The sequence below is a fragment of the Uloborus diversus genome, chromosome 4 (genome assembly GCF_026930045.1).
Source record: "Uloborus diversus isolate 005 chromosome 4, Udiv.v.3.1, whole genome shotgun sequence".
NCBI lineage: Eukaryota > Metazoa > Arthropoda > Arachnida > Araneae > Uloboridae > Uloborus > Uloborus diversus.
This window is the reverse complement of record NC_072734.1, coordinates 21,881,280-21,907,549: the sequence shown is the minus strand read 5'-3', so window position 1 is coordinate 21,907,549 and position 26,270 is coordinate 21,881,280. Positions and strand designations below refer to the sequence as shown.

Below are 26,270 nucleotides of genomic sequence, written 5' to 3'. Positions count from 1 at the left end.
AACCAATTGGAAATTTGTGTAGAAAATTACAGTACAAAAAGAAAGAACATTGTATTTTATGATTAAACTTGCATTAAAACATTATTTTTGGCAGTTATTTTGAGCCTTCAGAAAAAAAAAAACTTTTTTCATGGGAATAGTGAAAAATGAAGAAATTTTTTGTAATGAAGTGTTTTTTATTTGATCATAAAAAGTATTTTTGGTCAAATGAATCTGTAAATAAAGTTTTGAATAAATAAATAAATAAAAAAAAATGGGACAATAAATGAATAATTAAGTTAATAAATTAATTGATATTGAAGAAAAACAAATGAGTGCGTAAAAGCATGAATGAATAAGAAAATAAGTTAATGGATGAATAAATCAGTGAATTACTAAACAAAGGAATGTCCATGAATTAATTTATAAATGAATATTTAAATGCTTTAGTATATTATTGAGTGAGTAAACAAAATAAGCTTTCACTCCCCCCCCCCCCCCCGCTACTCCACTACTTCAGCAAAATATTCAAAATACAAGTTAGATTAATATTAACTAAATAAATATTGCACCGCCTATTAGAAGGTCTCAATTCATATTTAAAATGTTTATAACAAGTACTTTATTGTTTCATAACATCAAAAATAATTTTTGACTTGCAACAAGTATTACATAAGAGTATATTTATAAGAGTATCAATTTTTGAAAATTGCCTTATCATAAGCTTCTTCCGCCAATCTTTGGCGGTATTTTTTTCCTGACTGGAATAGACTATATGTGCAACTACATTGTTAAAATATTATCAGATAGGTGGTGCAAAACACAGTGCAAATATTTTACTTTTTCACTTTGCCCCATATTCCCCTACTTTGTTTTCAACAAGTAATAAACAAATGTAAACAATTTTGAACAAAACTTTTAAGGGAATAAAAGAGAAGAAAAAAAATCCAATATTTTAAAATTATTTTTCTTTTAATATGAGGGAAAAAGTTTTATTCTTCCACATTTTTTACTACTTCAAATAATTTTTACTCTTTTAAAAATATTGTAATTTAAGCTGAATTTTGAATGAAGCGGGCAACCTCGAATTTTCTAAAAAAACAACCTGGAAAAGTCGGGGAATTTTTTTTAACCACAAGCGTATAAATTTTCTAGTTAGGATTTGTGTTCGCAGAAAGCTTTTCATTTTATCCAAGTTTGGACATGTTTTGCGTGAAACAAGTGAAAAAAACCTGATTCAGGGATAAAAAGATATCCTAATAAGTATCTGATGATAAACTCTAATATTCTTCTAAAAAAAGTTTATTTCTTTAGTGTAAAAAAATAAAATAAAATAGAAGCATATGCCTTGTACATATTATACAGTTGACTTTGTTTAGCAACACTCTATTTAACGACTTCCTCTATTTAAAGATGACTTTTCAAGGTCCCGGATGCACCACTAGTTTTAGAAGCGTTCTTTTTAAGGATGCATTCTACTTAAGAATGATTTTTTCTAGTCCCTTGAAAGTCGTTGCCAACCAATTGTAGTTTGTAAAATTACTATATGTTATTGAATTATTATATAGTGCTTTGCAAATTTACTATGTTGATTTTAATATTTATTTTCTATTTTATTCATCTAGAGAAATAATTGAGACTATGGTTCAATCATATTCTAAAATATTTGCAAATCTAAAACCTGTATTTGATGGAAGAAAAAACATGTATACTAGAGATGATATCCCAATCGGAAACGATAAGGTATGCTTGCTTTTTTTTTTCTTTTTTTAAAATCTTTTAAATAATAGTGATATATATTGACATAAGTTAATTAAACTGTGTGTACACATTTTATTTTCATATGTACTTTTGTTAAATAGATGGAACTAGAAGTTACATTACCTGGTGAAGGAAAAGATAGAGTGTTTAGGGTTGCAATCAAATGGTTGGCCAAAGTCAGTTTGTATGCTCTTGAAGAAGCATTAGAAGGGCGTTCGAGAACAATACCATTGGACGTTATACAAGCGTTAGACGTTGTGATGAGGCATCTTCCCAGCATGACGTATGTTGTTTGCTTTGTTCCGATTATTTTTTTATTTTCTATCTTGTTTCAATGTAAAATTCATTAGGTAAACTCTTTAATACAAAAAATACTAAAGCTACTGCTTTCCATACTGGCCCTACAGTGTTTTCAGATTGCTAAAATTCATGACATCATGATTCTTTTGCCTCGTCAAACTTAAGTAACAGTTTTGAGTTCAGTGGCATACGAAAGGGTGTTCTTCGAGATCAGACTCTCCCTTAAAGCTCAAATCAGAACTCCAATCATGAAAACTGATGTCCCATCTGTTAAATATTTTTTCATCAAATAATCAATGTTATGTGTGACTCTGTTAAATTAAAATCAAATTATATATGTTTCTGTTTGCATTTTCAAGTATCACAGTTGACTATTTTTAACAAGACACCTCCTTGAATAATTTTTTGCTAGACCTCTGATCGTGATTGAAAGCAAAGTATCTTATTTATATAATGTAATGTATTTCAGAACCAACTTCTACCAGGGTTCGTACTCTCCTTATAAACTCCTGCCTTTTAAGAAAAGAAAAAAAGGGCGCTTAGAACTCCTGAATTTTGCTATTATCTCCTTACAAATTCCTTATTTTTTATTCTACATGGCCTTAAGATTTTCTTCTATCACCAATCAAGATTTTTTTTATTTTTAAATTCTTTTTTAAATTTGTAGATATTAATAACTTAACATACATAAATTAACATTTTATGTGATAGTTAAAAAAGCAACTTCATAGCTAAACAGTGGTTACCAATATTTCCTAGAATTATAATTTTCATAGTGTTTAGAAGAAAAATTCTTAAAATTTGGCAGTTTTCTATGTTTATCAGCTTAGAGTCACACAGAAGTTTTGAAATTGTGCATAAAATTTTGATCCACTTTGAAGATTAATATATTTTGTACAATTTTGCAAAAGGATCCTTAATATTTAAATTGAATTTTCTGTATTGTATGAGTAACCTTGTGTTCTTTAAATTTGCCAAAATCAAAGACAAGCTTCACAGAATTTTTTTTTTTTGTTTAAAGTTTGTCCTTTTGTATCTTATAAATATTTCAATTATTTTGATAGTTGGAAGTTATTTTGGCCTCTACTACTTTCAGTCGTCTTATTATAGTTCTTATTTTAACATGTATTTTATTTTTTAGTCTTTTTTTTTTTGGTTAGGAACTTGTTAGTATGTGTTTTGTTTTTGAGAAAATATTAATTTTCAATCAATTTCGATTTTTATTCATATCCAGAAGAAAATATTTATTAATACCCCCCCCCCCCACACACATTTGAATTTGATTCCAAGTTAGATCAAGTCTAAGAAGCAGTAAATGCATATTTTGCTATAAATTTAGTATGTTTGCATTCAATGTTTTGCAGGAAAGCAAAATAAATAATGAAAGAATTATATCTAATTTTTGGAAATACATTTTAAAACCTCCAACTTTAAACAAGAAACTAGTCTTTAAAAAGTAAAATAAACTCCTTAAAAACTCCTGACTTTTATTTTTCAAAGTTGCTTATGAACCCTGTCTACAGATTCTCGACTTTTTTCTTTCAAATTTTAGTCCATAGAAAGTGCTTAGTTTTCTCCCCTTAAAGTTTAAGAAAATGAGTACAAAACCTGCTAATGTAAATGCTTTTCATGAAGTGCTACAACAGTTGATTGAGATCTTTTTTGCATTGTATTTATATACTTTTAATGAATTTTCAAATTTAAAACTCTAAATTTTTATTAAATTTTGATATTTAGTTGTATTGAATAAACTGATACACCAGGAAAAAGTACCTCTTCAAATTAAATTTTGTCTATTTTTTTTAAAACTCTTATTTGTGATTATTATTTTAGTTCTTTTTTCATTTTCATTTATTGTAAAACTGGATTCAACTTTGGCTGTTAATTTTATATGCCCCAAAGAGTATATTAAAGAGATTTTGATTGTTAACACAGCTGAGCTAGAAGGATGTGATTGTTAAATGAATTGTTTGATTTTCAGATATACTCCTGTTGGCCGATCTTTCTTTTCTTCACCAGATGGATATAATCATCCGTTGGGAGGTGGAAGAGAAGTATGGTTTGGATTTCATCAAAGTGTGAGGCCTAGTCAGTGGAAAATGATGCTCAATATTGATGGTACTAATTATTATTTATTTCTGATTTTTTGGTTCAGGAATATTCTGCTTGTTAAACTAGATCTGTATTTCATTGCTACAAAAGATTAATTGTTTCCAGCTGCAAAACGAAAAGCTGGAAGGAGCTATTCTTTAAATCAAATATATCCTTAAATCAAGGAGCATACACATTCAGTGCAGTGAAATGTATCATAAAATTGTGAAAATCGTTAAATCGGTTATCGTTAAATTGAAGTTATACTGTACTTATCTTTTCTACAGTAATAACATGTTACAACCACATTTTAGGCAGTTAAAACCATCTTACTTCATATATGTGGCATTCATTTTGCAGCTAAAATACAAAATAATTTGTTTACTTTAGTCATGCATTACATTTCTTGATTCAAACTGAAGTAATTCGTCCCGTTCTTTAAAATCATAAAACACCAATTTTTTAATAACATACAAGAAAGTAGTGTGGTATCTACATCATATTTTTTCAATGAAAATCATGCTTTTTTAAAACCTTGTAGTGCATAGTTATGATTATGAACCAAGCATATTAGAATTTAAAAAAAACAAAAAAACATGAAATATTTTTTTTCTTTCCCTTTTACTTTTCTGTATTTTATTTATCAATACTATGTGATGAGCATGAAGAAGTTATAATTGAATGTTATAACAAATAGTTTATTGCTGATACTTAACAGAAAGAAAAGATAGAAATGTTTTTTTTTTCTATGCAGTTTAATGAAATTTTTTGACTTTTTTTTTTCTATTGTTTTTTTCAATTTTATCCTCCTTTTCTTTGTTTGTTTTTGTTTCTAATTCTACAAACTGCTTTCATCTACTTAGTTATCACATTTCTAACATTGACAGAGTGTTAACATTAACAGAGTTTATCATTATTGAAATCGTAGTGATGTATTTTATCACATTGCGAAATAATTTCTCAAATTCTTGTATCTAACTAAAATATTTTATTTCTACCTTCTCAGTATCTGCTACAGCCTTTTACAAAGCACAACCCGTTACCGATTTTTTGTGTGAAGTGTTAGATATTCGAGACATAAATGAGCAGAAGAAGCCGTTAACAGACTCGCAGCGTGTGAAGTTTACCAAAGAAATTAAAGGACTGAAAATAGAAATCACTCATTGTGGTGCTATGAGGAGAAAATATCGAGTTTGTAATGTAACTAGGCGACCAGCTCAGCTTCAATCGTAAGTTTTGAATCAATCGTTAATTTTAAAGCAAAAAGTAGAGTTTGTTTTTGAATAAGAATTTTGAATTCAAATTGCATTTACTTTAATTGTAGATTTCCTTTACAACTTGAAAATGGACAAACTGTGGAATGCACAGTAGCAAAATATTTCTTAGACAAATACAAAATGAAGCTAAGGTGAGTTGTTTCCAATATATGTTATAGTAAGATGTTTTATTTCTTGTTATTGTTATTTTTATTGTTCATTTCAAATTTTCAGTTGGTGATTTTACTTAGTATTGAAAGTTTAAAACTTAAAATCAAGGCTGAATTTTACATAGCATGGTCTTGCAAAGAGCTTGATTCAAAGTAGCTGCTATTACTTATGAAATTTGGGACTTGGATTTGGAAATTAATTTAACAGGTTCCTTCAAAATAATTTGTGTGTGTGTGTGTGTGTTTCTTTTAAATTTTAATTTTTAATTAAAAAAAATCATAAAAACCAAGTCAAGTGCTGCAACCTTAATTGATACACATGAATTTATAAGACATAAAAAAAAAAGCAAATAAAAATATAAAAAATATATAGAGAGAAATGCTGATGCAAAGGATAAGACACAAAGGATTTTCTAATGCAAAATTATATCTAATAGTTGTGGGTATTTTCATTTTATATTTGTATTCAAAAAATTGCTTTAATCTTTTTAGGTATCCACATTTTCCATGTTTACAAGTCGGACAGGAACATAAACATACTTATCTTCCACTAGAGGTATGTTTTAAATTATTGCTTCATTTAAGAAGTGAATCAGATAATTTTGTTTTGTTTAAATCATTTCTAGACGTATTTATCTGTAATTTGATTTTTTTGACAAATACAAATGTCAGAATTGGAGACCTCACTAGTTTTGATTCACTAATGAGCTTACATTAATATTACTGCTAGATATTAATTCTTTTCCCTATGCTGTTGTGTAACATTCAAAGTAATATTGTGTTTGCATGTTAAAACTAGTTATATATGTGTGAGACCATTTGATTAAAACCTTTTTCACTTGCATGTTATCAAGTTCTCCCAAGGTTAGCATGTTTAGTAGGATCTGTTGTGAGCATAGATTGTTTTTCTGTATGAATATGGCTGCATATTTAATCATCAATATTAGGGTAAAAATAAATACTACGAGAAATGAACACTTTTAAGTGCTTGCTGTAGTTAAAAGGCAAAAGAAATATCAATTTGTTTTGTTCCAATGTATGTTTAAGAAAACAAATATATATATATAGCATGAACACTGAAACAATGCACACATTTTTATTAGCAAAGCCAATTTTTTTTATATAAACTTTTTAATTGCATTTATTTATTTATTTATTTTTCTTTTGATAGGTTTGTAACATAGTTGCTGGACAGAGGTGTATAAAAAAGTTGACTGACATGCAAACATCTACAATGATTAAAGTAAGTAATGCGTACCTTATGGAATAAACAAGCATAAGCTTTTTTCTCCTCTGCTTATCTGCTCTTCTCTCTAGTCAAGATGATTCCCTAGGGATTAAGTTGATGAATTTTATTGAATTTTAGTTCTTGAGGTGTACCGAAATTAATATTAACTACAGAGTGGAAATATATTCTTTTACTTCAAAAATGGAAGGAATTTTGTGAAGCCATTTTTATTAGCATCGAGGAAAAAATCCAAATCTTGCTTATAGGTCAAGCCCCTGTGTTGTGACAAAAAAAAATGCTTTTGCTCCAATTTTTAGATTAAACACTTTAAAAAGAAGGGAAATAAAAATAAATGAATATGTTTGAAAAACATGCTATTTTTATACTTTCTTGTAAATTTATGCTGTTATGGTTTTTTTTATTAAGGATTTTTTTTCATGATCATAATTTTGTTAATTGTTACTTTTGAATTTCAATCAATAAGTTTAGCATTATAGCCTTTTTACATTTATTTCTTTTTTTTAATAAGCATAAATTTCCACACAACTAACCATTTGGAAAGTTCTTGAATATAACATTTCTTACATGAAATACACCGCCAGCTCAGTCAATTCCAGCCGAGGACTGCAGTTTCGTGCTTATTAGCACTCATCAGCCCGGCAAAGGACTAACTGAGCTGGAGGTGTAAAACCTCTTAAGGAAGCCAAGAGTGCCAAACAAACTGGTAGCTAATATAGAATTAGCACTGACCAGACGAGTGACCGAAACAATGGTTTGGTTCAACTCGAATATTGCAGGCAAGGCAGGTATATTCAGTACCGAATATAACATTTCTTACTTTTCCACTAGTTGTTCTTTTTCTGTTATTAGTTAGTCTATATTTCTCAATCGAACCTCGCAAAATTATGTCAAGATTTGTGAGTATTTACTTCTTCAGTGTTTGTTTTAAGGAATTTTAATAAAATCTTTAAAATGTTCATGTTTTTAAGTATTTTTTTCACAATACATTTTGAAGGAAAATTATCAGAAGTTCTGTCTTGTGTATAAGTTAACCCCCAACTTTTAACCTCATTTTTTGTGCTAAAGTCTCTACAGTACAGGGCTTTTAAGTGGGTCAGTATATTACATAATGCAAGTAGGTTATTTGAATTTTAAGTAAAGTATATAACTCTAAGGAGTTGTATATTTGTGTTTAGTGCTTTGTTGCACAATGTTAAATTTACTGTAATTCAATTACATAGCTTTATTATTTTATTTTAGGCTACTGCTCGGTCAGCTCCAGATAGAGAAAGGGAAATTAATAATCTTGTTAGCAATACAGGACTGAGTTCTGCTTCAAATCAAGTAAGTGCTTTTTGTTTATAGCTTAATTTTGTATGCTGTTTTTTTTTAGACATTTTCATCTGCTTCTTTCCTATATTATAAATTACACTAAGCTTGAATAAAGAGTTGTTTTAAAAAAAAAATTGAAAAAATAACCACTGAGATATCAAGCACAGTTGTATAATTTAGACACATGTCATAAATTTTGGTTGTTGCAGCAAAGTTGAATTGCTTGTTTTCTCTTAAAACCAAGGTTTATATAGAAATAAAACCTTTTTATTATATGATTGCTTATCATTTAGAAATGTTGAAAAAAATGTTGGCAAATTGCTTTAATATGAAAGAATGTTGTCCAATGTACAAGTGGTGTCTTGTTGAAATATATGTATGATACCACTCTGAACTTGTATTGAAGTGAACCCATTGTCAATGCAGAAAGACAGTGGTGTAAGTATGACATGTAACATAGAGATGACTTGTAACCATGTGCATTTAATTTCGTAGCATAATAATCAGACGTGTATTGTTTAAAATTCTTTTGATTCTTAGAGCTTTACTATTGAGTTTTTAACTAATTTGATACCAAATATTGTAGTCTAGGAATATTCTGTTCTCAAAATTTAACCATAGCTTCTGACGTTGTGATTTTTAGTAATAGGGTCTCATTTCCTGCTTTAAAGTGTAGTTTGTAATAAAGGACTATAAATGATTTTTTTTTTTCAAATTGCACAAACTAATTGTAAAAATTCTGAATTGAGTGAAATATACTTATCCTTAGATTTACCAAACAGATAATAGGTTCTTCATAAACCTATGAGTTAAAATCTTGCATTTTCCATTTTAAAACGTGAATATGAGCCAACACTGAAATGGTCATATTTTCATCATTTCTTTATGCAAGACATTTAGGGAAAGTTTTAAAATTGTTTTAAAATTTTATTTATAACAGTAAAGTAGTTGATGTTAAAAATGCTTTAAATTGTTAATATTAATGCATTAATTGAGTTAGATTATAAATTTTGTTTATGCAGAAGTTTGAAATTCTAGAAAGTTCATACTTGATTTTTTTTTCTTGTGCAGCATTTCCTTTTCTAGAATATTTCTAGGAAACTCCTCTATTTCAAAAACTCAGTAAAGATTTGAGTTGCATTTTGACACAATAAATATCATATTTGAAGTGACATTTTAGGTCTTTTTGTACATTTATGTTAACTAGCTTAACAATGGTCAAAAAATTTAACAAATAATTCCATTATTTAGGTTAGGAGGGCTGATTTCAACAATGATCCATATGTTCGAGAATTTGGTCTTTCCATTAGCAATACCATGATGGAAGTCCGAGGTCGAATATTACCACCTCCTAAACTTCAGTATGGTGGTCGAGTGAGTATTAATATTGTTTGTATATTTCTCTTCATTTAAAATGGCTGAATCCTGTTAATTTTTAAATTTAATTCAAAAAAATTAATTTTAAATTGAAGGCATAATATGTTCACCTTTAATGCTTACACAGGGGCTAAACTTCTGGGTGGCATTCCTCCCGTCGAAACATTTCCGATCCCCTCCATGCAAATAGGTTAGGTAATAGCCTGGACTATAAGTACATTTAATTGCTAGCAGTGTTGAAATTTACCACACTGCAGCTTGTCATTAAGCATGGGCTACAAAAAGACCTTACTTACATCACACATAAAGCAATGTTCAATGCCGTAGAATTGTTTTAAAACTCCGGATTATTTACAAGTTTTGTTTATAATAATTCATGTTTTCATGAATCATTAATTTTATGCTTCTTGTCTTTTTTTTTTATATAGAAAACACTCAGACTTAATATTTTTGCCTTGGCCATCATAGTCTTATAAACATATTGTATCCTAGTTGATACAAGCTTTCACAATTAGCAAACTGTTTCAGTAGTTTTGGATTTAATTATGTTTTTTAATTTTGTTCTAATGGAATCCATCTTACATGTTTCAAGTCTGTAGTGTTTAACATAATATTTTTTTTTGTTTATTTGACTTATTTTGTCCTATTTTAAATTTTCTTTTGCAACCAGTTTTGTGTTTTAACAGTCAAAATAAGAAATCTTTGCAGTATAAACGTGCCTTTAAAACTGCAGAAATCCACTACTTTTTTAAGGACAAATGATCAATTTTCTTAATAACAAACAAAAACTTTTGTTTACATTTCAGAAATGCCCACTTTATCAGTAGTTGATTAAATGTACTGCTAAGATATAAAGTCGTGTGTACGTAAGATAGTGTTTTTGCTTTTTGTGAAAAATGTTGCCGTTGCAGAAACCCTGCTACATCTATAAGTTAATGCATCCTGAAGTAGACCTATAACTTTTCTTTAAAATTTTTTTACAACGGTTAATTTTAAAAGTGTGGATGCGCCTTTTATTTAATGATGGTTGAACTTAATTTCATAAGTACTTTATTGCATACATAGAAACTAAGTGCCGAATTCGCCATGAAAATTACTGTTCTTCTTTAGTACACTTGTCTAAAAATGAAATACATGTTTGGTTGAGATTTGATATATTTATTGAGTGATAAAGCAAGATTGTGAACTTTGAGACTGAGATTATAAGAAAAGGATTATTTGTCAAGGAGTATTTCTAGTTTTTCTACCTCCCAAAAATTTCTGATCTTTGTACATTAAACCTACAAATTAAAATTTTGAATTTTAGCCCCTGATGTAAATCTGTACATATACTTGAAAATATATTTCAAATGTTAAAATAAGGTTTTACATGATGTTGATTTGAATTCATCTTACTTGAATGATTTGCATATAAATAGATACTTATTGAATTGATAATTAGTTTTATTTTGAAGAGATAAGTGACATAATTCTAAAGTCTCTCTCCTACTGAAAATGAGAGAGTATGCTAAGGTGCTCAAATATTGCAAATATATGTTGAACACAGTTGTTTCAGTTACAAGGAACTTCTCTATCAATGCAAAAAGATGCAAGTTTCAGAATGAGGAAATGGTTCAAGTGATGGACCAAATGGTTTACTAAATCCTGAAGCTTTCACTTGTAACACTGAAACGTATGCATACTACATATTTTGTAATAATTGTACATAATGAAATTTATTTCCCTTTGTTTATTTTCTGCTCAAAGGTAAATGCTTATTGCTAAATTCTTACTGTTCCGGAACTTTTAACCAAAATGTTCTTAAGCTCAGATATTTCTTTGGATGATGTCCGAAATGGGCTTGATGTGGTGGGAGTCAGGTGCTCTTCCTAGAGTATCAGATTAAATATCACACTCAAAGTTAAGTCTATAGTGACTTAAATTAGTGTTCAAGATGACATATATCCGAAAAAGTATTGCAGGTTACCCATCACATTATTAGAAGACAAGTTTGCTACTCTAGTAAGTGTTCAAGTGGTCTATGTATTGTAAAGAATATTTGCAGATTGCCCATCCAATCTGTTATTTACAATTAACAGTCATGACTGTTAATTTCCTTACTGAAAAAAGTGTGCTATTATAGATAAATGAACTGTTGTAAATCATTGATATTTTTAATGTTTATCCTGCAAGATGATTTCAAGAGGAATTCCTTATAAATTTAACCAAATTTCTTAGATGCAACTGCTCCTTTAACCATTTGAAGAATTGCCTGATAAAAATTAACCGTCAGATTTTTTCTCAGGAGCTCCTTGCCGTAAGCATGCACTGATTTAAAAATTGTCTCATCAGGTTACTTTCCTCTAATACTTAAATACTAATACAGACAATAGTAGTCTTGTAACTTTTTATTTATGCTCTAAACTAACATTTACTCTGATTTTAAATAGTTTGTTAGTCATTCTAGATAGTTAGGCTGCTGAGTATAATGTAGCAGGCTTAAGTACCTGAATTATCTACTGGATTAGGATCTATGTGACTTTGTTACTGTACAAGGTAACGTGCATTTACCTAACTTAATTCTCAAGTTGTTATATTTGAAACTTTATCATTGCAAGAAATATTCTATTGGAATTGACTCTGTTACTGACCTATTTATTGGATTCCAAAAGTTTATTTGTTCAAGTGCACCTAAAATATTTGTTGCACTCTTGATAAAGTTGATTAACCGCTTTTTTCCTTTTTAGAAGAAATTCAAAACTGCACTATTTTATTTTTAAATTTACGCCATGTAAAAAGAGGAGTTTTATGTACTTAAAAGTTTTTAACGGAGAAATCTACTGAAATAGTTTTTTCTTCAAAAGTTATGATGCTGATTTGGTAAAATTGTAATTTATTTTAACTCCAGCGTTCAGTTAAGAAACTCTAAATTTTCAAGAAGGTTTTTTTTCTATCAAGATCCAGAAATAGGGCTTTTTTAGTTTGATTTCCTGTTCTCACCCATAGATTTCCCCTCCCTTAGCATCACTTGTATAATGCCAACTGTAATTACATTTCATTTCAATGCATATATATGTATAATTTACTATTATTATTATTATTATTTTTTCTGTTAAATACTGTTATTGATATTATTTTTAATTGTTTTGTTTTTATGTCTCAATGTTGCATTCTTTTTAGCAATATTAAACGTCTTTCAAATTTGAGATTTATTTTCCTTAGTCATAAAAGTTAGAAATTGTTATATCATTCTTGTAAAATTAAAGCATTTAGAGTATTTAATTTGAGGAATCAGCCATTTTATTTTGTATGCATCTTGAATTACTTCGAATTACATTTTGTGCATATGTGATTTTTAAGTCTTTTGATTCACAGACCAAGCAACAAGCAATCCCAAACCAAGGGGTTTGGGACATGCGAGGCAAGCAATTTCATACTGGAGTGGAAATTAGAGTTTGGGCCATTGCTTGCTTCGCTCCTCAACGCACGTGTAGAGAAGATGCCTTAAGGTAAATTCCATTTTTTTTTTTCCTTTTCGTATTTTTTGTTTTTGGAAAGGGAAGAATTCTTAAGGAGGGGTAAAGACATAGCTTCATGGTTTATTTAAGATTTCAAAACGTATTTTAAAATTCCATATATCGCACACCTAATACCCGCACGTCAAAAATTGTCAACTTTGAGTTATATACATGTCCCTGGTGCCCTTTTATTAGTTCTATTAAAATCCAAAACAGCTAAAAACAATTTTTTTTAAACCTTATTTTTGAAATGTGTCTATGTGTTACTATATTATAAAAATTTAAGCTAAGGCGCATTACTTTTAAAGTGATTTTTCTCAAAAAGTAGTTTTTTACAGATGTGGTATTATGGTTGTATGTTGTGTATGCACAATGTGTGATTTTCAAGTCAAAATACAACAGGAAAGCTCTAAAAGACTTAAGTAACATATTTAGCATATGAAATTTGGGAACATTTTTTTTTTAGAATCCTGATATAGTTTTTAGAAAAAGAAAAATATTAATTTGTTTCTTATACTTGTTTTAGGGTTTGCAAATTCTTAAAATGATCTTTTTTTTGTCCTTATATTTTTTTCTTCATGAAAATGTCCCTAAAGTTTCTTTAACTACTAAATTTTAATCTAAATATAGCTCAATTTGGGCTCTGTGGGGAGTGTATCTAGATTCAGAACATGGGAACCTCTCAGCTATTAAAAAAATCGAAGTCCAAAGACTTCGCACTTTGAGTGAATTTAGAACACTGTAACCAAAAGAAAATTGTTCAATAGTGGAATGTTTGAATTTTGGTAAATATTAAAAAGTATCCGATAAATCAAGCCAAATATTTAATGCTTATTTTTATTGCTTATACATTTCAAAAAAAGAAAAAAATAATAATAAATTTTACTCATGTAATACTTGAAAGCTTCTGTATCCCTTTTTTTTCCTTTCAAATCTTGAATGATATTGATCAATGCAATATGCAAGTCTTGTAGATTATTACATAACGTATAACATCCACGCAACTTCTCAAAAAATGATGCGCTTAATATATTGTATTTATTTTAGGAACTTCACCCAACAGCTTCAGAAAATTAGCAATGATGCTGGCATGCCTATTATTGGGCAACCTTGCTTTTGTAAGTATGCGACTGGTGCAGAGCAAGTAGAACCGATGTTTCGCTACCTCAAGTCTACATTCCAAGGTTTACAACTAGTCGTCGTAGTTTTGCCTGGGAAAACCCCTGTTTATGGTATGTAAGATTTTCTCTTAGAAGAATTTATCTTTGTAAATATGAGTGTGTAGCGGTAAAAAATCTTAAGTTGTCAATTTTTGGACGCATTACTATTGTTTTGCTGTTTTAAAGTTGTTTTTAAGTTTTAAAATTTGTGACTCATCACTTATTCTTAATGTGAACACTTATTATCATAGGTTGATGCCAGCATATTTTGAATAAGGGGCATTCCACGGTATTTTTGACATTATGTAGAGTCCGTAACGTGACCTTTTTTTGCCATAACTTTTTAATTTACCTTTTGATTTGAAAATTATTTTAATTTGAGCTGGTGTGTTGGTAGGAAAAGATCAAAATAAAATAATATGCTAATCAAACAGTAAATTAAAAAGTTATGGCAAAAAAGGTCACGTTACGGACTCTACATAAATGTCAAAAATACCGTGGAATGCCCCATAAGTTTTCAATCAAGTTCTCTTAAACATTAAGAACTTAGGAAGATGTCTCTTATTTCTACTATGCAAGGGCTTTGTCGCCATTAGAAATGAAATCTAAGACATTTTAGAAAGACATATCGGAGTGTTCTTATTCAAAGGAAAGAATTCCAAATTTTGTGCTCATTATATGCTGAGATTTTTGAAATTCCAGACTTGTAGTATTCTGTTATATTTAATTATTTCAAAACTAGTGGTCAGAAAAACAATATACTTTATGCTCAATTCTAAAATTATTTCGTATGAATTTATTTGACGCTGTTAAATACATTATTTCATAATATATGGCTGAAGTAGAGTGAAGTAAGAGGTGGATGGGGAAAAAACATCCGTAAGTTTTTTCTTTTGCTCTTTGCACAGGATCTGACATTATTAATCCCTACAACAATTGTTTTCAGACCTAATGTTCTTTCAACTGTTTTGAATGAAATAATTTTGCTTAAGAAAGTTCTAATACTTCATACAGTCTTCACACCTCTTTCCTTTGTATAATTATTTGATCAAATTGCATAGTTGACTTGTTTTTGGTTATTGCAACAATACTGATGCACACCTTCTTTGAACTGTTTAGCTGAAGTTAAAAGAGTTGGTGATACAGTCCTTGGAATGGCCACCCAATGTGTTCAAGCTAAAAATGTTAACAAGACATCGCCTCAAACTCTATCTAATTTATGTTTAAAAATAAATGTCAAGTTAGGTGGCATCAACAGTATACTTGTTCCAAATATAAGGTATGTTTTAATTTTTTGTTTGAAAATTTTATAAGTAATGTTTGTTTAATGTAAAAATATTTTAGTATCACACAGTTGTGTTGAATTGGTGGTAAAAGATACTTCATGTGTGCTGTTGAGGTATTGTTTGTTTGCTTTTTATCGTCAAAGTGAATTCTTTTTTGGCTCCCCGCTGATTGTTTCATGATGTGCATTAGTGGAATGTGCGACGAAATATCAGGGTCTTTAAAAATGACACTTAACTTTTTTTAACTATAAAAATATATCATCTTGCATAATTCTTAAGTGATGTAGCACTTAAAATGACAACAAAAGTTCTATAGTATTTTTGCAGTCTTTTTTTTTTTTTTTTTTCAATTCTTCACCAGCACTTGAAGATATAAGTTAAACCAAGAAGTATAAGTAAACAAAGATATAAGTTAACAAAGTGTTCTCATTTCTATTAATGAAAACTGCTCAACATCAATTAATTAATCAGTTTTTTTTCTGTGCCCTAAATTTTCTGTTGCAAAAGTCTAATATATTTTTTGCCATTTGTTCCTTAATATTATGCGTACATTAGTATCAAGCAGCATTTATTCTTTGTTATGTTGATATCAATTTTTTTTTATATTTTAGACCAAAAGTGTTCAATGAACCTGTGATATTTCTCGGTGCAGATGTTACTCACCCGCCTGCTGGAGATAATAAGAAACCTTCTATAGCAGCTGTAAGTATTAGGAGTTTTACCACTTTTTATAAAGCAACGAAATTATTTCTCATCGTACAAAATGGGGGTTTGGAATCTGTTACTGGTATTAGCTGTTATTTAAACGAAATTAATGACATCTTGTTCAACTAAAACTCTTGTAACAGTTTATTAAACTAATTAAAAAATAGGGTGTAGTATTTCCCTTTCATTTAGTTACTTATTATTTAAGCAAACAAAGTTATTATTTTATTATGACATTCTTAGGCTAAGATGCCTATGGCTGGAAAGTTCTTTATGCATGAAAAATACCTATTGATTTTAACAAAAGAAAATTTATTTTAGAAAGAACTATGTATGCAAGTATAATGTCGTGAGTATAAAATTATCGTACAACAAAGCAAACTAATAAACATTTAAATGTTATAGAGACTGTTATACTTTTTGGATCATTTAAAATTTGTGGAAAAAAAAATTGAATCATCTTTTATCTTGTGTTATTGAAATTAAAATTTATTTTCCTGCAAAATAAATTATGTACTCTTGTCTTGCTTTTAACCATCAAAATTTACCATTATCTATTGTAAATAATTTTTTAAATTAACTCTGTTGTGTCACTGAGCCTCTAGTACATGAGTTTGATTCAAATATTATTGAATTAAAATAAATCATCGTAATTTTTATTTTATTTACTTTATGCTATTCGCAACTCCAGAGCTCGAATACGCTACCTTGCGGATATTTACAAAACTGCCAAAAAAACTAAAACATTGCATTCCACGTGTTCATTTTGATCAAAACAAACAGTTTGTTATGTGTATTTTTTTTTTCATTTGCGTAATTCATCATTTGGAATCGTCATTCGCAACAGCGTAACATCAAAACTATCTGATATAAACTGTGAGTACACATTTTTTTTATCTTGTTCTGAGTGAATTTGAATAAATATCAAGTTTTTCAATTTGATGAAAAAAAGCGAACTTAACAACATTGACTGGACACTAGGGCCATGCTGAAAAATTACTCTTTTCTTTAACCTAATTCCACTTAAATGATTTAAATAACCTTTCTTATTACAGCATCCAACTGAAATGGACAGTATGCAAATAAATTTTCTTGAAAATATTTATTGCAGAACAGATTGAAAAATCCAGAATGAACGTTAAGAATTTGAACAATAAAAAAATAAAAGTTTGGAATTTTTATCGCTAAAATATCGCACTAACTTAACTTTATTGCTCTGCAAAAGCTGTCATTATTGGTGGAAGAGTTTCGCCAAAAATCTGTTTATAGGGTTATGGTTTTAAAATTGTGTGAAAGAATAATGTATCTTGACAAGATTTCGCATATCAGTTAAATCATTTCCATGACAAATGAATTAAATGCATGATGATTTCTTTTGATATCCAATCATATAGTCATAGAAATAAATTATCTAGTGTTAAATGTTACTCTTGACAGTCTGTCATGCATGTGTACTATGTGACAAAAATGTCAACAAATGCCGGAAATGTCACAAATCTGGACATAATATGTACTAATGGTATAGAAAAAACGATACAAAATGAAAATGCTGTTTGAAGCAAACCGAAAATTTATGAATACCGACTTCAACATCGTGAAAATGGCTGCTTCAGAACAACGTACTGTGTGTTCTGCATTAATTTTTTACTTTCGTAATACTTTTTGATTTCTAATCTCTTTCTACATGGGTCAGAATAACCAAAAGACTTTGAACAATCTTTTCAAATGAATAAAGAAAAAAAATCATGCATGCGAGCAAAAATTTCTCTCATTTCCTAAGTTTAGAAGCAATTTATACGTTACAGCGTGCATTTGTTTGTTTTTTCATCCACCATTAGACTGACTGCAGCGTCCCCTATAGTTTGTTGGAGTTGCGAATTAGTACATAAAACTGAATTTTCTATTGCAGGTTGTTGGCAGTATGGATGCACATCCAAGCAGGTATGCAGCTACTGTAAGAGTTCAGCAGCACAGGCAAGAAATCATACAGGATCTGGCATCTATGGTGAAAGAATTGCTCATTCAGTTTTATAAATATACCCGGTTTAAACCAAATAGAATAATATTTTATAGAGATGGTGTTTCGGAAGGGCAGTTTCACCAGGTACTGTGACTTTTTTTGAAGCATGTAAATTGTTTTAATTTTAACATTGTTCAAGTTGTAAAATTGAATATATTTGTGTGATTAACAGTGTTTCTCTTGTAAATACTTAATTTAGTCTGCACTTTTATTTCACTTGTGCCCAAATTTTATCTTTAAAGTACATAGTCTCATTTGCAGACAAATTTCATTTAACAATCAAGATAGTTAAAGCTCTGCATATTTCAATCTGCAGATGTAGGGCATGTGATATTCTTTTAAAACAATTTTTTTTTCAAGGGTTGTAAAAAATAACAAAATTAAGTGATAAATACTTAACCGCAAAAGTAGTTAAATTGTGATATTTATCAAGATTTTTTTAATGTGTATTCAAATTTTTATGTGTTCAGTGCTCAATTCAATTTTTAACCAATATATTAGCTCTCAGCGTTCAAAGACAATACAAGATATCTGGAATTCATTGCAAGAAAGAAATTGGAAACAAGCTTCAGAATAACCTACTGTGTTTCCTCAAAGATACAAGCTGATCAAAAAAACAAGTTCTAGCTTTTTTTTTTTTTTCTGGATAGATCAAATTTTAGTCACCCCTAAAATAAGCATTAGTTACAATTGTCAGTCAAAAGAATGCTTTATGAAATTAGTCAGACAAGCCTCTCATTTACGTGAAGTACACCGCCAGCTCAGCCATTCCAGCTGAAGACTGCAGTTTTGTGCTTATTAACTCATCAGCCTAGCATAGGAAGTTACTGAGCTGGAGGTGAAATACTGGAAAAAAAGAAAAACTTATTTATCAATCAACTGGGTGCTTTATTCCTAAATGACCAGGCGCAGATGCAGCAAATGTCCAAGTTTGAACCGAAACGAACGGATATGCTTATGAGTAGGATGTTCAGTGCTTTTTATATATGAAGAGCTCGGGGCAAGAACGTGACGTGCCACACTTTTGAAAAAAATGAGTTTTGTTCTAAATGCTGCTTTATAATTGAAATAAACATGACAGTGGATTATGTCATTGTCAGATAAACGTATCTGGTTTTAGTATTGCAATAGAATGTATAATATCTATAACAAAATATTTAGATTTTTTTCTATGGCCTACCAGAAAAAAACTCATGTGGCATATCTCATTCTTGCCCCGAGCCCTTCATATATCATGATACAAATGACTGTTTAGCATTTACTATGTTCCAAAAGACAAATGCATGCAAGGACGGATCCAACTTTTTGTGTTGAAGAGAATCATTCTAAAATATGACCATGCAGGGGTCTGTCCAGGATTTTTTGCAGGGTCCGTTTTTTTGTGAAAAATCAAATAATTTTGTGAAAAATGAATCAATTTTGTGAAAAATAAAATTATTTTGCAAAAAAAAAAAAAATGTTAAAACAAAATTTTAGAATTTAGAGATGGCACAAACTGCATCATTTAAACTTAAAGTTGAGTGTTTTTGTTAGGCATAAATGCCTGTTAATAACAACAGTAAACAATCCTATCTCATCACCTCACAACACCAAGAGTAAAATAATGTTTTTCCTTACTTATAATGTATTACCAATCATTCTGCATGACTGGGGTAAAAGATTCTTATCAGCACTCATGTTCGCTCTTCGATCATCTCGTCGTTGTAGGCGGTCGCTCGATCGGTATGCGAACTTGCTTGTTCGCACTTTATTAGAAATGATGAGCTGGACTTAGCTTATTTCCCAATGGGTTTACTTCATAGAAGTTTTTAGTCAATAGTCATGCAGTTTGCATTGCAGTGTTAGTTATCTCATGCAAAAGTAGCATGTGGAGAGATTATGTTGTTAGTATTTATTTTTATCATTTACAGCGTGTTTTAACTATTTACATTATTGTTTAAATAAACTTCATGCAAGTTAGAAATAGTTTATTAAGTCTTATTTCCGAACTCACTCTGCTAGTATCAAAGAAACATTGGGGAGATATTATTAGATTAGAAATTCTCCCCAACAGTTTTCCTCTTCTATATCGAGAATATCATTCTGGAGTGTTTTTATAGTAATTGGGGGAGGGGGAGGGGCGGCATCGCTCTCTCAAGAATCAATATTTATCGACCATTCTACATTATGTTAAATTATACTAGAAATATTTCTGTACAGTATTTAAAATAACTGTAACAAAAAAAAAAAAAAAACAGACAAGGGTTCAGCATTTAACTTTTTGACCCGAGACACTTTTAAAAAGCACAGAATTTTGTTTAAAACTTATAATTTCCATGATTTTAACAAAAATAAAAAGAGATTTTATTTGTTTACCTCTTGACAAAGCGTACTAAACATCGCAATTTTGAAAAATCTGATTCCCATAGCGAATGCAAAGAGATCGTAATTCTCGAAGTGAAGGCATCAAAAATATAAAAACGGCTTGTACAAGAAATATTTTTGATAAAATTATTTTAAAACTGCATTTTAGATTCCTATGATAAACATATCATTGATATCTGGACACAGTTAAAGCAAAAAAAAACAAAAACAGATTAAACCATCGATTCAGCATTTTAATTTTTGACTGATAAAAGAAAATGGAATTTTGCTTTAAAAAACTTGAAATGAGAGTTCTAACGAAAATAAAGAGACTTTTCATTTATTTGCATCCTAATAAAGCCAAGTAAAAAAAACGGTAATTAAAAGAGTTTATTTAATGTTAATCATCCTTGTTAGCATCGAAAAATTAAACCCATATAATTTTCTCCCAAATTAACAGTTAAACATCGCACTTCGCTGATATATATTATTATTGTTTATTAAATCATGAGCAGGGAGAAAAGTGCTTACCAACGCCTTTTCAGAAAAGTTTACAACAACACTGCTGCTAAGTAGCTGTGATAAAACAAACAAACAAAATTATTTAAAACCAAACTTATTTTCAACCAGCTTAATTTCTTTCTAAGAAACAAACAACAAGCATTATATTTATTTAGCAGTAGCAATTATTTATCGCTTGCAAGAACATTGCAAGAGTGGGTGCTGTTTTTTTTTGCAAAATTAGCAGATTTTGAATAAGTTTTCAAAAAAGGTTTCAAAAGTTATCGGTTTTGTACATGGAAATATGCCTTATTTTGCTTTCAGATTTGCTATTTCAATAAACAACTGGTGAAAGATCCAATCTTGTTAATCAGAATTTTGTGAAGGGTCCGTTTTGTTTGAACAGGATTTTGTGAAAGGTCCGTTTTGGTTGATTGGATCTTTGTGAAGGGTCCATTAACGGACCCAAATATCCTCTGGCCAGACCCCTGCCATGTAAAAGAAAAGGTAACTGTAACATTCCGGCAAACAAAAAGTGGTATTGTGACTCTCCAAGGGTAATCGCCTACAAACTTCTTTCTTTTTAACTTCGCCAAAGTGGACTAAAATTGTCTTTTTGAAAATTCAGTTTCAAACCTCCATTCCTTCCCCCACCGTCATCAAAGATGGCTTACACTTGGGTTTTTAAGGGATTCTATTGCAAACATTGAAGGTGCAGATTCCCACTAGCAATTTTCCCCATCACCCCTCCCTTGTATTCCTGTCTCTGTTTGAAGAGAAGAAAGATACACACACTAAATGAAAAGTTGGGCACCCATAAGCAAAAGAACTTGGCTTCCAAAATTGTGTTTGAGCACAGTAACAGAACTTAATCAATATAAATTTTCACAATACCTGCTCATTGTACTAATTTAAGTGTTTTTTTTTATTCAGTAATAGCACTAGAATTTGTTTTAATTTCTAATATATGTATATTATATATATCTATATTTCTTCAGGTACTTACTCATGAGCTTTTGGCTGTTCGGGAGGCATGTATGAAATTAGAAGCTGATTATAAACCCGGGATCACGTTCATAGTTGTACAAAAACGGCACCATACTAGATTGTTTTGTTCTGATAAAAAAGAGCAAATCGGAAAAAGTGGCAATATACCAGCTGGCACTACTGTTGATGTTGGCATCACTCATCCAACTGAGTTTGATTTTTATCTTTGCAGTCATGCTGGTATACAGGTGAATATTTAAAGTTATTACTATAGTGTACATATAGATATTACAAGTATGATGATTAGGAAATGTAATGAAAAACTGAAGCATTAAAGAACAACTACATCTAATGAAGAAAAAAAAACATAATTTTAGAATTAAACAATTGCAAAATCTAAAGGTACATTAAAGGCGAACATTCCTTATTAATTTGTGAACAACGAAGTTCAGCATTCAGAGTTTAAGTGATTCAAGTCTATGAGGGAGAGTTTTGAGGTAATTATGTTTTAAGTATACTACCACTTAAATCCTGAATAAATGTAGATTTTAGTTTTATTGTTTTAGTATGAACATTAAATAAATACAAGACTTAATTTTATTATTTTTGTGGCAGCTCGATTTTTTAATTAAAGTTTATTGGACTTGAGTGAATAACAATAAGAGGGACTTGATTCACTTAGCTCTGAAAATATATACAGTAGAGTCTCGAAAATCCGAGTCTCAAAGTTCCAAGGTTCCGCTTAATTTGAAGTGCTTTGTTGTTATTTTTAAGATATACTTTTGAAAGACAAAAAATGTTTCAATCTGAAAATTGAAATATTTTGCTATGTAGAATTTCTAACAACATACAATAAAGTAATAAAAATATATTGAAGGTTTATGTCATAACACGTGCCAAGGGCATGAAACATTCATTGACTGTTAGAGATGCATTAAGAGCATCTCTAACAGATGCATCGCTCTTTCAAGTATCAATATTTATCTAACATTCTGCATTATGTTAAATTATACTGGATATATTTCTGTACAGTATTTAAAATAATTGTAACAAAAATATAAATAAATAAAACAAAATTCAGAATAGGGTTCAGCATTCAACTTTTTGACCCAAGACACTCTTAAAAAGCACAGAATTTCGTTTAAAACTTTTTATTTTAACAAAAATAAAAAGATATTTCAATTGTTTACCTCTTAACAAAGCGTAATAATCATCAAAAATCTGAAAAATCGGATTTCCATAGCGGATGCAAAGAGATCGCAATTCTCAAAGTAAAGGCATCAAAAGTATAAAAAGGGCTTGGAAAAGAAATATTTTTGATAAAATTATTTTAAAATTTCATTTTAGAGTCCTATGATAAACATATCATTAATATCTGTGGACACAGTTGACCCAAAAAATAAAATAAAATAAACCATCTATTCAGCATTTGATTTTTTGACTCATAACAGAAATTAAGAGACTTTTCATTTATTTGAATCCTAATAAAGCGAAGTTAGCTTGAAAAAAGAACAAAATATGATTCTCATATCGGATGTTAAAAGATTGCATTTTTCAAAATGTAGACATCTAAAGAAAAAAAAACGGTAATAAAAAGAGTTTATTTAAAGTTAATCATCCTTGTTAGCATCAAAAAATCAAAACCCATGTAATTTTCTCCCAAAATAACAATTAAACATCGCACCGCATCGTAAAAACGCAAATATTGACAAGCTGGCAAAATGATGAGAATATTTTCTAATCAAGTCATTATAAAGGTTCAACGCCAGACGCTAAGTGGTGATAATTTTGAAGTTGGTAACCCTATCTGAAGCGATCATATTTTTTCCTCACCCTTACTATCCCTTTGCAGTTCTAAGTTCATTTCGCAGATATATATTATTATTGTTTATTAAATCATGAGCGGAGAAAAGTGCTTACGAATCCCTTTTGAGAAAAGTTTACAACAACACCGCTGCTAATTAGCTGTGATAAAACAAACAACCATTATATTTATTTGGCAGTAGCAATTATTTATCGCTTGCAGGAGCATCCCAAGAGTGCCGTTTTTTTTTTTTCAAAATTAGCCGATTTTTTATAAGCTGATCCCTCTAATATGACTTAAAAAAAGTTCCAAAAGTTATTGGTTTATACACAGAAATATGCGATATTTTGCTTTCAGATTTGCTCTTTCAATAAACAATTTGTGACAGATCCGATCTTGTTTATCAGAATTTTGTGAAGGGTCCGTTTTGTTTGATCGGGATTTTGTGAAAGGTCCGTTTTGTTTGATCGGAATTTTGTGAAAGGTCCGTTTTGGTTGATCGGATTTTTGTGAAGGGTCCGTTAACGGACCCAAATATCTTCTGGCCAGACCCCTGGTATCGCATTGTCATTATTATGTGGTAAATTACTTACACAGTTCATGCACACTACCAATAATCTACGAAAACAGTGCAAATTGTTGAATAACAAAATGAATGATAGAGAGGAACAGTATCCCTTCCATCCCTACTATGTATTATTTGAAGGTAATGCTTACTGTTTGAAAAAAAATGTTGTTGATCATCGTTTTCAAATGCAGACGTCTCCTTGCTATAAATCAGTTATAACACTTTCCAGTAAGTGTTCAGCGGTTGAAAGCATACAGTGGTCTTTTGTAAAAATCCCCTCCTCTCAACTGGCTCGATTATGGGTCCTTAGAAAAATTTATCTTACTTTAAAACTATATTCTGTTACTCTTTTAAAGGGAGAAAAATAAAACGAGCCCATTAGAATAATCTAATGAATTGGAATATACTATTTGAAAAAACCACGATAGAGTAAAGCCAGAAAAGTTGAAGCGCAAAGTAGCAAGGGAGCCTAATTTTGTTGGATGGTAAGGTATGATTGAAATTAAATCTTACCAAACAACGTGATACATTTAGCAGAGTGTGAAATTCGAGTTCATAAATCAATATGACTGAAGACAAGAAGTTTAGTAAACATCAATTAGTTTATTACAAGATAAAAATATAATATATGACTTTAATAAAGTAAATAAGAAAGTATAACATTATTGCAATTATCCCATTGACCTAGACAACTAAGTTAGTTTAATTCCTAACTGACCCAACTTTCCTTCATGAAGGAACCAAGTCTTCAAAGGACAACCAACAATCTACTTCAATTAAACATAGATTAACAGCTGAAGCTTGCTGAACAAACAGCAAGTTGGCTTGCCTGAACTAAGACAACGCGTCGAAGCTGTGCAAGAAGTGAGAGTGAGATCAACTGATAATAGCCACCACTTATATCCCCAATCTCATTAGCATATTATCACTCCGATGCTACCTGATCGGTGATCTTCAGTGATCAAGCCCGAAGTGTGTGCAAGTGACGTCATTTGTTCTAGAAGGATCGACGTCAGGGGTTTTCCCGAAGTAGTGATCATGGGCAACGCCCACCACACGTGCCTTTTACTATTCTAAGACTACTTATGTCACGGATTCTAGCATTCGTTAAGGAACAATGACATGAAACATCCAAAGATCTAAAGGTTATCTAATATGAAAGAATAACGATAATTAATCTTCACTTAAGTAGACGACATACTATGTCTATCAAATTTTAAATATTGTCTTGTAATTTATCAACAAGGGTCAAAGAAAAAATAAGCAGTCAGAGATGAAATCAATATGAGACATATGTGTTTCATTTCAGTAGGGCTCGACCGATGGCATTTTTTGGCCGATGGGCCGATGCCGATTGTTGGCCGATTGTTCAAAGGTGGCCGACGGCCGATTGTTTTCTCCAAATGGCCGATGGCCGATGTCGTTGGCCGATGGCAAAAAAAAGAAAATAGTAATAAATTGATAAGACTGTTAGGGATTTAAAGGATCATTGATTCATTTCACTTTACTCCCTTTCTACGAATAAGGAATTGTAATTATGAAAAAAAAAATCAGACTTCAACCTAAATTTCTATTTTACAATCACCCAATTTAAACTTCACAAGTTTTTTCGGCACATCTGTACATGATTATGTACCTAAGAATATATAGATGACCGAAATCTTCATTTTGAACGCCTCCTTAGTTAATTATCGCAAATTCTCTTGTGATGTCTTCATGCGCATAAACTAGCGTCACTCAAAAACGTTATGAAATAGTAAGTTGAAAGCTCATACATACGTAGTATGATCTAAAAGTTCGAGGACAAGTTGTATAAAACCTTACCCTGAATAGTTCACATTACTGAAGTACATCTATCTACAAAATAGTCACCTTGAACGACTATGCACTTCTGCCAACCTTCAT

General features: G+C 30.0%; 1 protein-coding gene across 1 annotated transcript in view; it reads left to right on the top strand.

Annotated features, from left to right (window-relative positions):
- LOC129220510 (protein argonaute-2-like) overlaps positions 1-26,270 on the top strand; it is a 46,692-nt gene that overhangs the window by 6,402 nt on the left and 14,020 nt on the right. Inside the window, exons 3-17 of the mRNA XM_054854938.1 lie at positions 1,605-1,722; positions 1,842-2,023; positions 4,022-4,158; positions 5,138-5,360; positions 5,456-5,539; positions 6,050-6,113; positions 6,729-6,800; positions 8,046-8,129; positions 9,369-9,491; positions 12,834-12,982; positions 14,039-14,223; positions 15,271-15,430; positions 16,049-16,139; positions 18,052-18,246; positions 22,005-22,241. Of these exons, the coding sequence (XP_054710913.1) occupies positions 1,605-1,722; positions 1,842-2,023; positions 4,022-4,158; positions 5,138-5,360; positions 5,456-5,539; positions 6,050-6,113; positions 6,729-6,800; positions 8,046-8,129; positions 9,369-9,491; positions 12,834-12,982; positions 14,039-14,223; positions 15,271-15,430; positions 16,049-16,139; positions 18,052-18,246; positions 22,005-22,241 (2,104 nt within the window). The remainder of the gene's footprint in view (positions 1-1,604; positions 1,723-1,841; positions 2,024-4,021; positions 4,159-5,137; positions 5,361-5,455; positions 5,540-6,049; positions 6,114-6,728; positions 6,801-8,045; positions 8,130-9,368; positions 9,492-12,833; positions 12,983-14,038; positions 14,224-15,270; positions 15,431-16,048; positions 16,140-18,051; positions 18,247-22,004; positions 22,242-26,270) is intronic.